Genomic DNA, 13643 nt, shown 5'->3' on the forward strand with positions numbered 1-13643 from the left:
TGTTTTTATTAATGTAATGTTTTATGCACACTCACAGGGCCCTACACACTCACACACACTGACACTCACTGCATAATTTGCTCACGCGCACATAATATGCACATACATTTATACTGACTCTACACACACACACACACAAACTCACATACAATCATTATATACGCTGCTGCTACTGTGTTTATCAGTCACCTCACCCCAACATATATATATATCTACCTCTATCACTCCAGTATCCCTGCACATTGTAAATATGGTATTGGAACTGACTGACCCTGTATATAGTATGCAAAAAATTACCCCTTTTTCTCCCCAATTGGTAGTTACAGTCTTGTCCTATCGCTGCAACTCCCGTACGGACTCGGGAGAGGCGAAGGTCGAGAGCCATGCGTCCTCTGAAACACGACCCCGCCAAGCCGCGCTGCTTCTTGACACACTCGCTTAACTGCTGGCTTAACCCGGAAGCCAGCCGTACCAATGTGTCGGAGGAAACACCATACAGCTGGCCACCGAAGTCAGCGTTCATGAACCCGGACCGCCACAAGGAGTCGCTAGAGCACGATGGGACAAGGTCATCCCGGCCGGCCAAACCCTCCCCTAACCGGGACGATGCTGGGCCAATTGTGCACCGCCTCATGGGCCTCCCGGTCGCGGCCGGCTGTGACACAGCCTGGGATCGAACCAGGGTCTGTAGTGACCCCTATATAGTATGCTTACTTACTTTCTTGTGTTCTTCTTATTTCTTATTTTTATTTATTGTGTGTTTTTCTTGTACCTTATGTTATTTTTAGTATTACATTGTTATTGATTACTGCATTAGGAAAGGCAATTATTTCACTGTACCTCTGCATGTGACGTTAAAGCTTGAAACTTTGTGACGCTGTAGGTGTGGTGAGTTTGGAGCATGAAGAGAGATGGGGTCAGCGGTATACACCTCTGGAGTTACAGGTCCTTCATTCCCTATTTTCCAATCAGAACACAACAGCTTTCACAGCAGACAATTTTCCCTCCCTATTCCTGTGGAAGACCTGCTAGCCTCGAGTCAGCCTACGTTCCCTTGCATTCTACATCCCTCCCCCTCTCTCTCTTTCTCTTTCCCATTCTCTCCCACTGCTCACACGCTCTCTTTCTCGCTCTCTCTCCTATTCTCTCTCTCCCATTCTCTCACCCCCTCACTCTCCTTTTCTCACCCTTTCTCTCCCTGTCTCTCTCTTTCCCATTGCCTTTGTGTTTCTGTTGAGGTTGTCTCTTCCCCCTCTTCTCACCATATGCCCCCCAAACACACACACACACACACACACACAGACATACACACACAGCACACAACACACACAGCACCTCATTCCTGCAGAAAAAAAGGTTTGAATTGTTTAATTAACCTCCTGCTACTCTTTGCCGACCCAATCTGGGATTCTCGAAACAGTCCGGCGTGCTCACTCTTGATCTGTGTGTGACAGCTTCCAATCACAACAAACAGCAGGAATCACATGGCCCGGCTCAGGAGGGGGGGGAGCTAAGCAAACAGAATCAGCATTCTTTCATCTGGAGGCCTATATGACGAGGCCAATGTGAATTCACATTCATTATCCACATTAGATGGTTAGCACTTTCAAATACCTTAGCATAGCTGCATATTTAAATGCCAACGCTCCAGGGGAACTGGTTATCTTATTTAGCCAATTAGTCATCTCCACTAACCAACTGTTTCTAATCTGTAATGTGTCCCAGAATATTCTTGACAAATTACACAGGGCAGCAGAATATGCGTAAAGCATAAGGGAAGTCGTGGGGGAAAACAGGGTGTAATTTAGTCAATGTTATCCATGTCTGTCTGTGTTCGTGGAGGCAATCATAACAAGTCATGGGCTTGAAACATAAAAGGACATGCCATATGTCTCCCTTGTTATAATGCACAAGGTGTACAACATTATAGAAAACAGTTCTGTGATAACTACTGAAAGGTGTGATTTCATACAAGTCTGCCAATTGGTGAAGTCTATGTATTACAGTGAAATAGCACAACAACAAGGAAGTGCTTCGTGATTCTTCACACTGAAAGCCAAGGTGAGGTTCCATACAAGTGTTCCAGTGAATGAACTAGGTGATGCCCTCCAGTCTACTTACCCTAACCCTAGGAGAGCTGATCTGATGGTATCTCCCTCTCTCCTCTCCCCCTGGCTCGTACCATGTCTGAGTGGAGAGGGGTACCCAGGTCTTCCTCTGTCCTTCCCCACTGAGCTCTCAGCTCAGTCTAGTGTTGTGAAGGCCTGACCCCTGTCACAGGCTGATGAATGGAAGCCTGCGCTGTCTAATTCTCCTCTGGGGGGCAGCTCCATTGTTACAGGGTCACCTCATTTCATTTTAAGCCAGGAAAGAAAAATTGCATTTTTCATTCGTTCAAAGGCAAAAGTGTCAAAGTTCGCTCTCTCGCTCTCCTCCATCACTCTGCTCTCTCCACAGTTCCCATTCGGAGAGTAAATGGGAGCAGAGACTAACCCGGTCCACCCCACAGTGCTCCTATTGACATTTGGTAGAGGCTGGAATCTCCCTGGTTTAGACTGTATTCTCACTAAGGGAGATTCTCTAGAGGTTTCGAGAAAATACCCTAGGCAAGACCTTTTACTGTAATGTAAACATGCAAACTGGTCATGTCTCCTACGACACTTCCTTGAAGATATCATCTTCAAACTAGTATTCCTTCATATTGAGCTCTCATTCCAAACCTAGCATCCTGATTCCCCACACTATAGTGTTCCTATTTAATTTAGGTAGAGACTGGAATCTTTCTGGTTAATCTCTGCATAATGTTCGCTCCAAACGTCAAGTTTATAGCACCCTTAAAATCACTATAATTCAGGAGTAAAATAAAACAGGTCTCATTTGTCTTCCATAAATTGAATTGTAACATTGTGTGGTTACAAATGAATAGCTTAATCACCTCTGAATTCAAACATGTCAAGAACTAACACCAGATCAGCCAAGAGCGTACTTCAATGTTGAAATGTGGAATAGATACCCCTGAATTATAAATGTCAAGATGACTCAGGGCTTAGCCTCTGTTAATTAATTTCGTTTCTATGCCGGTAGACTTATAATTTATGGCAGAGATTGATATGACTGATAAACCCTGCTCTAACGATGTTGTATTAAAATAGTCACAATATGTCTTCATGGCATTTGAATGTGTCTTTAACAAATGTCTTAACAAACATACTTTAAGTTTATGCATAGCTACAGCTCACTCATAATCATCCAAATTTGCTTTGCTCAAATTGATCACTTAGCAGAATGATTGTTTCATGTTGTTAGTTTGCCTCAAACTTGATTTGGGCTTGTAAAGACTGTTACTATGGAAATTACATGTTCACTTCTGTTGTGTTGGCGGTGCAGCAAGTGTTTTCCCACTAAAGCCTGCACTCACAGTGCTACTCACAAACAAACACTTCAACACCAGATACAATAGAGATGATGAAAATCCAAAAACAGAATCTCACAGAATCAGTTTTAATGAACAACAAGATCTCATTTGTTACTTTTGTATCACAGCTTCAGCATATAGCCTTCACTATAGATACATTCATACATCAAGATAGTGACTGATAGAGTTAAAATTGTGCTTTTCACAATTGAACAAATAGTGCAATCAATGGCCATGGCTGCATATAAATATGAGGTAATCAAGCAACTATTAAAGCAGCTATAATATAGTTCAGTTAGTTCAGCCTCAGTTACTATATTTAGCTCCAGGTAAAACATACTTGCTATAGACTAACCATTTTGTCATAAAATATATCTAATCAAATGTACAATATTCACTACTATGTTTATTGAGCTCTGGTACGGTTGTCAGTACTTAGTTAGATACTGAGGAGAAACGTTTCAGATGGCTCTACCCAAACATGGCAACCGGATAGAGGCGGGTGACTGGGGGCGCAGTAGAACTCAAAGGGCACCTCTAAGCAGTGCCCTGCCATGCCAGGCAAAGCTTGGGCATCATGCTGGCACGTGGCAACATTCACAGATGGATTAGGCATGATAGTAGTTTGCTTTAAAGTTCATCATCAGTCTCTGCTAATCTGGCCTCTAAGAGAGAGGCTCGCTTAATGCGCTGCATTCATTACACTCAGACAGACATAGTAAATTATCTGTCTCTGTCTGTCTCTGTCTGCACCGCACACTAATTAATGTGACTCTCTCCGGCTGGTACTGCTTAAAGTCGAGTGCTTCTCACAAAGGACCTTTTCCTCCAGAAATGAAGCCACATGGAGAACAGAACACACTGTGAAGACTGAGCCCCCATTATGCATGTGGTCTCTCTGCATGTCTCTAATAGACGCATTGTAAACAATGGCGTTAATTCATGAAAGGATTTCTAATCTTGATGTGCCTGAGAAATGATGATCTGCTGCAGTTACTAGCTAAGCCTCTCTGAGACAGTGGCGGGCACACGAAACACTCTCAACATGACTGCCACCTCATTTAAGACAAGGGAAATCACTGAGATAAAGATTCCGCCCCTAACTGAACCACGCTGTTACCTTCCCTTTCTGGTGAATCCTGCTGCAAATTAACATGTCTTGTCAGTGATGTTCAGCAACGTTGTTTAGTTAAAGCAATGGATGGAGCTATGTTGTAGCAGCAGAGATCTTAATAAACCCTCCTCTCAGTCTCTCTCTAGATGTTTCTTGTGGTGGTGGTGGTGTTCATGGGGATGTCCTTGCTGCTCTTCCCTGAGCGCTGTGTCGGTTTAACTACATCACCATTAACACGCTCTTGGTTCTTACGGAAGCAGTAGACCCCATAGAGGCGGAACTTCAAGTCGGGGAAGCCCAGGTGGCGGACCCCCGGTTGGGGCCCTCCGCAGCGGGTGCGTGGGTTGACGATGGGGTAGCGGATACTGGCGTCCTCCAGCCAGCCGGCCTCACAGCGATCCAGCAGCTGGATCTTCCAGGCAGCGTAGAGCTGACCCACCTTGGCCACAACCGAGCCGTCACGCAGGCACGCCTTCACTGCCTCAGCATAGTTAACCTTCTTAAAACGCTTCAGGAAATACACCTTACCTGGAGGAGAGAGAGAGAGAGGAGTGTGTGTGTGTGTGTGTGTGTGTGTGTGTGTGTGTGTGTGTGTGTGTGTGTGTGTGTGTGTGTGTGTGTGTGTGTGTGTGTGTGTGTGTGTGTGTGTGTGTGTGTGTGTGTGTGTGTGTGTGTGTGTGTGTGTGTGTGTGTGTGTGTGTGTGTGTGTGCGCGCGCGTGCATGCAAGAAAGAGACAAAGATAAAGAGAGAAACAGAAAGAGGGAGCCAGAACAGACGAGGAGAGAAATTACCAGGGGTGTGAGACAGAGAAAGAAAGACAGGGAACCACATGAGACAGCAGCAGATGCCCTGAGGGGAGAGATTCTGAGTTCTCATGGCCTAGACCAGTCTGATCCCTCGCCTGCAGAATGTGTTCCCAATCGCTAATCAACCAAACATCCATCTGGGCAGCTGCTCAAAATCGAAAAGCAATAAAGCAGCGGTGGACAGTAAAATACTTAAATGTCTACTTTCATCTTGCTCTGGGAAGACTTCTCGCCTACCAGCATTTACAGAAATGGGATCATGATTGCAGAAAGTATTTGAGCTAAAATGAAGCTGAGTTAACTTTTTACAGAGAGGAATAAACAAGCAAAAACTAGAAAACACAAGGTAGTTTTCTACTACAGAACGGCTGCCAGCAGCCTTGCACTTGGCTTTCAATTTTCCGTTTGTTTATGTGGCTGATGCCTGTTAGGGAGGAATATTGTCTCATATTTCCCCAAAGGCTACTGTGTTGATACAGTATCTTCCAACTGGTCAGTGCAACAGTATCCCCTACCATTACTCCTGAAGATAGCCCACATCTCAGGCCAGACTGTCTGTTGACTGTAATGAACTCACTGGGGGAGGCAATGAAGAGACTGCTTGGTCTCCACTATTAAGTACCAGGTTAAAGTTCGACTATGGCTACTGTGTACTTTCTTTTCTCTAGTTCAGATGCTCAGATATTGTTGACAAAAGGACTTTTACTTTAATGTTCAGGGGAAGAATATCATTACTTTTGTTCAGTCTCAGGAGAAGAAGAATGAATCAAATGTTGTTATTTCTTCACCGACTGAGTCACAATCTTACCGTAGCAGTCAGCGGCTGTATCCATAAATACTCCAAATTGAATGTTTAAATTCCCTGGTAGCAGATGGATAATTCTGTCATGACGAGTTATTGTACAGTAGAGCAGCAGTGTAGCAGCAGTGCTCCCAAACCTTGCTTTTATTTTCCTCAGGCTCCCTAATAAGTATTGAGCCCTAGAACCCTGCCACGGCTGTGTGGAAGTGTGGATGGAAATCAGAGGAGAGGAGATAAAAGCGCAGCCAGAAGACCCTGAGGTCCTTTTAAGAGGGCGTAATCAACCCAAGGCTAGGGGATCACAGGCAGAGATTAGAGACAGGCTCCTATCGCTGCTGTGGACTCTGGCTGCATCTCAATACACCTTGCCTCATCTCCTTCCCTTCGTCTGCACAGATCTGAAAACACTGTATAGTCAGAGCAGAGGCAATACGGTGGAAAGATATCTGGGGAATCCTATCAATGTTCATATATCTCTTCTGCTCAAGGAAAGGAAGCATGGAAAGGACCACACACTCACCATTGAGGTTGGAGGTGAAACAGAAAGCATCATAGCGCTCATCCTCTTTGTGTCTGTAGCCGTAGTTGCGTACCCCTGCAGGGGTGTCCTTGCGGCCACACTGGTCCCGGGGGTGGGAGATGGGGTACTGGACGGAGCCGTCCTCTAGCCAGCCTGCGTTGCACCAGTCCAGGCCCTCTAGCCAGGCCTTGTGGAGCTGGGCATGGGAGGCCAGGATGGCATCCTGCTCCTTACACACATCCTCAGCCTGGTGGTAGTTGAGCTTGTAGCGCCCCACCCGTGGGTAGTAGGGGAACACCACACCTGGGGGAAAGAGAGAGAGAGATACTGAACTATGAGGACAAATTACTAATGTTGTGAAAGCTGAGAAACACTAACTCCATTCTGCCAGTTACATTTTCTAATATTTCATTTTTGTCCTCATTTTGACTGAGGTCTTACACCACACATAACCCATCTAACCGCTACAGAGGGTAGTGCGTACAGCCCAGTACATCACTGGGGCCGAGCTCCCTGCCATCCAGGACCTCTATACCAGGCGGTGTCAGAGGAAGGCCCTACAAAATTGCCAAAGACTCCAGCCACCCAAGGCATAGACTGTTCTCTCTGCTACCGCATGGCAAGCAGTACTGATGCATCAAGTCTGGAACCAACAGGACCCTGAACAGCTTCTACCCATAATAAATACAAATACCCCTAAGCCATAAGACTGCTAAATAGTTAGTTCAATAATTAACCAACATCTACCCGGACTATCTGCATTGACCCCTTTTGCACTAACTCCTTTGACCCATCACATATGCTGCTGCTACTGTTTATTATCTATCCTGTTGCCTAATCACTTTATCCCTACCTATATGTACAGTGCTATGAAAAAGTATTTGCCCCCTTTCTAATTTTCTCTACTTTTGCATATTTGTGATACTCAATGTTATCAGATCATCAACCAAAACCTAATATTAGATAAAGGGAACATAAGTGAACAAATAACACAACAATTACATATCTATTTCATTTATTTCATAAACAAAGTTATGCAACACCCAATTTCCCTGTGTGAAAAAGTAATTGCCCCCTTACACTCAATAACTGGTTGTGCCACCTTTAGTTGCAATGACTCCAACCAAATGCTTCCTGTAGTTGTTGATCAGTCTCTCACGTCGCTGTGGAGGAATTTTGGCCCACTTCCATGCAGAACTGCTTTAACTCAGTGACGTGTGGGTTTTCAAGCATGAACTGCTCGTTTCAAGTCCTGCCACAACATCTCAGTTGGCATTAGGTCTGGACTTTGACTAGGCCATTCCAAAACTTCCAATTTGTTGCTTTTTAGCAATTTTCATGTAGACTTGATTGTGTGTTTTGGATCATTGTCTTGCTGCATGACCCAGCTGCGCTTCAGCTTCAGCTCACAGACGGATGGTCTGACATTCTCCTGTAGAATTCTCTGATACAGAGCAGAATTCATGGTTCCTTCTATTAAGGCAAGTCGTCCAGGTCCTGAGGCAGCAAAGCATCCCCAAACCATCACACCACCACCACCATGCTTGACCTTTGGTATGATGTTCTTACTGTAGAATGCAGAGTTTGGTTTTCGCCAGGCATTACTGGAACCATGTCGTCCAAAACGTTATACTTTTGAATCATCTGTCCATAGAACGTTCTTCCAAGAGTATTGATGACCATCCAGGTGCTTTTTGGCAAACTTTAGTCAACTTTTTGGACAAGATGGGCCCATTATGCCTGGCGAAAACCAAACACTGCATTCCACAGTAAGAACATCATACCAAAGGTCAAGCATGGTGGTGGTGGTGTGATGGTTTGGGGATGCTTTGCTGCCTCAGGACCTGGACGACTTGCCTTAATAGAAGGAACCATGAATTCTGCTCTGTATCAGAGAATTCTACAGGAGAATGTCAGACCATCCGTCTGTGAGCTGAAGCTGAAGCGCAGCTGGGTCATGCAGCAAGACAATGATCCAAAACACACAATCAAGTCTACATGAAAATTGCTAAAAAGCAACAAATTGGAAGTTTTGGAATGGCCTAGTCAAAGTCCAGACCTAATGCCAACTGAGATGTTGTGGCAGGACTTGAAACGAGCAGTTCATGCTTGAAAACCCACACGTCACTGAGTTAAAGCAGTTCTGCATGGAAGTGGGCCAAAATTCCTCCACAGCGACGTGAGAGACTGATCAACAACTACAGGAAGCATTTGGTTGGAGTCATTGCAACTAAAGGTGGCACAACCAGTTATTGAGTGTAAGGGGGCAATTACTTTTTCACACAGGGAAATTGGGTGTTGCATAACTTTGTTTATGAAATAAATGAAATAGATATGTAATTGTTGTGTTATTTGTTCACTTATGTTCCCTTTATCTAATATTAGGTTTTGGTTGAAGATCTGATAACATTCAGTATCACAAATATGCAAAAGTAGAGAAAATTAGAAAGAGGGCAAATACTTTTTCATAGCACTGTACATGTCGACCTCAATTACCTCCTACCCCTGCACATCGACTCAGTACTGGTACCCCGTGTATATAGCCAAGTTGTCCTTACTCGTTGTGCATTTATTGCTTGCGTTATAATTTTTTCTCTCTGCATTGTTGGGAAGGGCCCGTAAGTATTTCACTGTTAGTCTACACCTGTTGTTTACGAAGCATGTGACAAATAAAATGTGATTTGATCTGATTTGAATCCTTCAACCTTAACCCCTGACCTTCAAGATCCAGGTTGACGAATCCCATATCGTCCTCCATGTCGTTGGTGACCTCACACTCGTAGCGTCCGTAGTCCTCCAGGGTGATGTTGTGGATGATGACAGATGCGTCCCCCGGCCCGTTCTGCTCTAGGGACACACGACCCCGGTATGACCCGAACACCCTCTGCTGGAGGCCCAACGCCACAAATACATCCTCAAACACCAGCGCGTCCGTCACCTTTGTCCACTTGATGCGGATACAGTTGGGGTCGGAGCTCTCGGGTTGGTGGTGGTAGCGGCAGGGCAGGGTGATGGAGCCTCCCCGGTGGGTGATCACTTTACCAGGGGCGGTCTGAACGATCACTGCCCCGGTGTCATCCTCTGGACACAGAGAGGGAGAGTAGAGGAAGAAGAATGGACAGGTAATGTTGGGATGACTTATGTTTATCAATGATCTGATCCCGCGAGGGGATCCAGTCCGGCCCGCAGTTGGTTTGAGTAAAACATTATTATAATATTTAATTCTTTATACATTTTTTGGCAGGGAAACAAACTCAATATACTTTAAAATGACTAAAACCAAATTGAAACTCTGTAGAAATGATAATGGACCTACATTCATACAGTTTCTTGATTGTGTCCAGCTCGCTAATAATCACCTAAATAAAAGCTAGACAGTCAGGGAGCATTGAAAAATCCCAAAAAGATGTATAGAGGACAATCTTTTGAACGTTTTAACGGCGAGGAACTATAACAAATTTTCAGTGCGGCCCTCCAGACCTCTTTGAAGACCGAATGTGACACCCCTGATCTGACCTTTACCTGTACTTTACCTACATAGGGACTACTGCTACAGTTATGGGAACCACCCAAACTTTAGTTAAAATATCAGGATAGTGAAAGTATATATAATTAGATAGTATGTGGGCAGGGAAGATCCACAAAGCCATGTCTTCTCTCTGCAAAGCCTATCGTTTCCCCAGTGGCGGCCAATGGGGTGAGGAGACGTGTCACCTGAGAGACGTGTGTTTCATCATCAGGACCAGATCCCAGCATGCCTTGTTCTGTGTCACTGGCACTGCCTACTACATCATCCAATAAATAACTTATTGTTTTCTTACATCAGTTTTGAGGCCAGTTGAATCCCCAAGGCCTGGGCTGTGTTTCATTCCAGAAAGTTGTACCCACCCCACCCCTACACCCGTGTTCACTCATTCCACTTCACAAATCTTTTAGGACTGGAAATCAATATGACGTGTAGATGGAGCCATAACTTACACCTACCCAGTTCTCTCAGATTTGTGAGGCAGTGAACGAGAGTAGAGAGTAGGAGATAACTTTTTGGAATGAAATGTAGCCCTGGTTTGCATCATTGGCAGCCAGGCCGTCTCCTAGGCTTTGTGTGAGTGATCTTCTCTCAGGGTTACTGAGCAACGCAGAAGACTGATTATTTTTCTAAGAGTCCGCATATTGTGAGCACATCACAAGGCCTACAATTAGCCGTGACCGCTGGTTATTATGACTGTGGGCTGGGAACTCTGCACTCTGAAATGTTTGTTACCGACCACTGAACTTTGAGATCTGTTTACAGAATACATCCAAACATGTGAGGAGAGCTGTATTAATAGCCTATTGTATATAATATAATAATAACATTGTAATAGTATGACGTAATGATAACAAGGGAAATACAGTATGTATTGTAACTGGTTGCCGGTCCAAGACCAGCAAGTTCAGGCTGAACATTTGATAGAGACTGTTCTAAGTGTCCAAATCAACAGCATCTGCTTGACTATGAAGTGGATGGAATCGAGCAACATTTAACTAACGAGTCCTACTTTTTTTATATGAAACAGATATTACATTTTCTACAGTTGACTGCCAATAATCATGGAGGAGAGAGAAAGTTTGGCAACTCACGTGTATTGAAACCCAGACAGCTGCTCTTTTATAGCCTACGTCCCTCGTAATGTTGGGAAGCAATCTCATTGCAGTGATGCAATATGTTTGGGATGGGGATAGAGACAGAGGCAGAGATCTTACCGAGTACATGAACAACTTTCCTCCTTCCCTTCTTGGCATCAGTAGGGAGGGAGGTCACAGAGAGGGCAAAGGTTAGGACCAAGCAGGTCACTGTCCCCAGGAACAGGGGCTGTGAGGAGTGCTGCAAGGGAGGCAGGGAGAGAGAAGGACACATTGGTGAAGTTTGAGTTATGGTGGTGCCCAATGGTGCTGCTAGGCATTCGTAAGGCCTGATATGGCTAGCCTATACATCATAACATGGAGGATGGAACAACTTCTATCTTGTTTAGGACATGACTAATGAGCAATTCTGCAACTGAACATCATGTGCTACATTGTGCAGTGGTGGGAGAGTGCAGTGCACCATGTGATATAGCCATTAAGGAATGGGGCCTATTACTTCACCTGACTTGGCACTATGTTATAACCCCAGGAGAAAGAGCAAGGTGCTGAAGCTGCTCACTAAAGTTACTCCGAAATGGTATTACACAATTGGTGCCATTTCGACCAAGGGGACATTTATGTCTGTGTATGTGGGTTAAGGTTGGAATAAGGTGAAGTATTAGTTCAACTTCATTGTACAGTAGAACAAATATATGGATACAATGTCATACAGAGCCTCCATATGTTTAGATGTTCAAAAAGTAAACAATAATAGCATTCATGTAATAAAGGGTTTTTATTGCAGTATAATACATTCCTTTTCAGGCACCTCTGCAATATTAGACATTTTAATTCCCTATATAGACTATAACAGGAACATGGAAATATGCTGCTGACCACATTGTGAACAAATAACCCTACATACGCCACTCCAGTCTCCTTCTCTCCTCCTCATCATGCACTGTACTGCAGTAGTAGGCTACAGTACCGTAGCACATCTTCAAGGTTACTGCAGGCTACAGTAATATCCCATGCAGTTATAAAAAAAGAGCGCATGATGCGCAGACACAGAGGCAACCCATCCCGCCACTTACCATTATTATCTCTTCAAGAATACTGTGTCTGTCTGAAGTTAGATATGCCGTATTTCGTTTGCTCCGGCTGGGCTGTTAATGATATGGTGCAGTACTTGACTCATCCTCTCTCTCTATCCTGCAGTTAGCTTGCCGTCTCCCGCCCCATAGCTGTTTGATTTTGGCAATGCAGGGCAACTGCTGACGCTGGGCTAATTGGACTGTCCCGCAGTTCACTCATTTTCAGTATAATGACGTGAATCAGTATCAGAGAGCGGCAGAGAAATTCACTGTCAGGGTACGGTCAGGGAACAACAGAAGTGCTACATTGTTGCATTTGCTGTTACAGTGGCATGGTAAATTGTGCCAGCAGATACACAATGTTTCAGTTCAAAATGCAGTGATATTTCCACGCAGTAGCCTAAACCTCATTAAACTTAACCTAGCAATGTTGTCCACAAGCAAACACTGTAATTGTAGCTAATCTAATGTTAATAGCAAATTCAACCGTAGGCCTACATGTCACTAAACACAAGTTTTTGTGTGCATGTAGTTATTATGGACCATAAGTTAGTAGGATAACAAAAACTGACCGCTGAGACAAAACACTGCGTAGTATATGAGCGTAATCCGAGCCTGAACTGAGTATGGGGAATTAGCTCAAATGGTAGAGCGCTCGCTTAGCATGCGAGAGGTAGCGGGATCGATGCCCGCATTCTCCAAATACTTTTTCTTGGCCTATATGTTTCAAGAGAGCGTTCTAGAAAGGACTGCATACGTTATACTGTTACGATGGTGCTCCTTTCAACTAAAAGCATTGCTGAGAATGATTACGGCATTTCTGAAGTCAGGATCACGCCAATTTACATTATAGTAGGACATGCTTTTGATTGTGTAACATTTTATTTCTGTCATGTCTCAGTTGGAGTCCATAAAGAGTCCAGTTTACCAGTCATTTGTGTGGTGCTATTTTTTAAGGTGTCGGATCGCAGAAAAATGTAAATGATGTCATCAATCAAAGTTTGTATCGACAGATGTAGCCAATTGAATAGCCAGCCTACATTATAGAAAATGCATAAAATGCATCCTCCAATTGCAACGTCTGCCTATGCCCACACATATTGTCTAAATAAAATGTAATATTTTTAATACCGTCAAACACCAAATTGGGTATTTCAAAATAGGCCATCATCACTGTTAATGATAATTATTCAAGTTTTACCGGTGAAACGTCCAAACTGCATCTCAGTGGCGGTTTTACACGGAGGCCGGGGGAGGCCCGTGCCTCCCTGGAAATGTCCCTGGCC

The 13643-nt window shown here is 44.3% G+C and overlaps 1 protein-coding gene and 1 non-coding gene across 2 annotated transcripts; one reads left to right on the forward strand and one right to left on the reverse strand.

Annotated features, from left to right (window-relative positions):
• Positions 1-3485: 3485 nt before the first annotated feature.
• Positions 3486-13643, reverse strand: LOC121576780 (hyaluronan and proteoglycan link protein 4). Its single transcript, XM_041890235.2, has 5 exons — positions 12358-13643; positions 11402-11522; positions 9377-9739; positions 6659-6961; positions 3486-5057 (listed from the first exon to the last, which is right to left on the reverse strand). The coding sequence occupies exons 1-5, from the start codon at positions 12358-12360 to the stop codon at positions 4672-4674; spliced, it is 1176 nt and encodes a 391-aa protein (XP_041746169.1). The 5' UTR covers positions 12361-13643; the 3' UTR covers positions 3486-4671.
• On the forward strand, positions 12986-13058 carry trnaa-agc. The gene has a single exon. It is a non-coding gene; the product is annotated as a tRNA-Ala (tRNA).

This window comes from Coregonus clupeaformis, chromosome 11, assembly GCF_020615455.1.
Source record: "Coregonus clupeaformis isolate EN_2021a chromosome 11, ASM2061545v1, whole genome shotgun sequence".
Classification (NCBI taxonomy): Eukaryota; Metazoa; Chordata; class Actinopteri; order Salmoniformes; family Salmonidae; genus Coregonus; species Coregonus clupeaformis.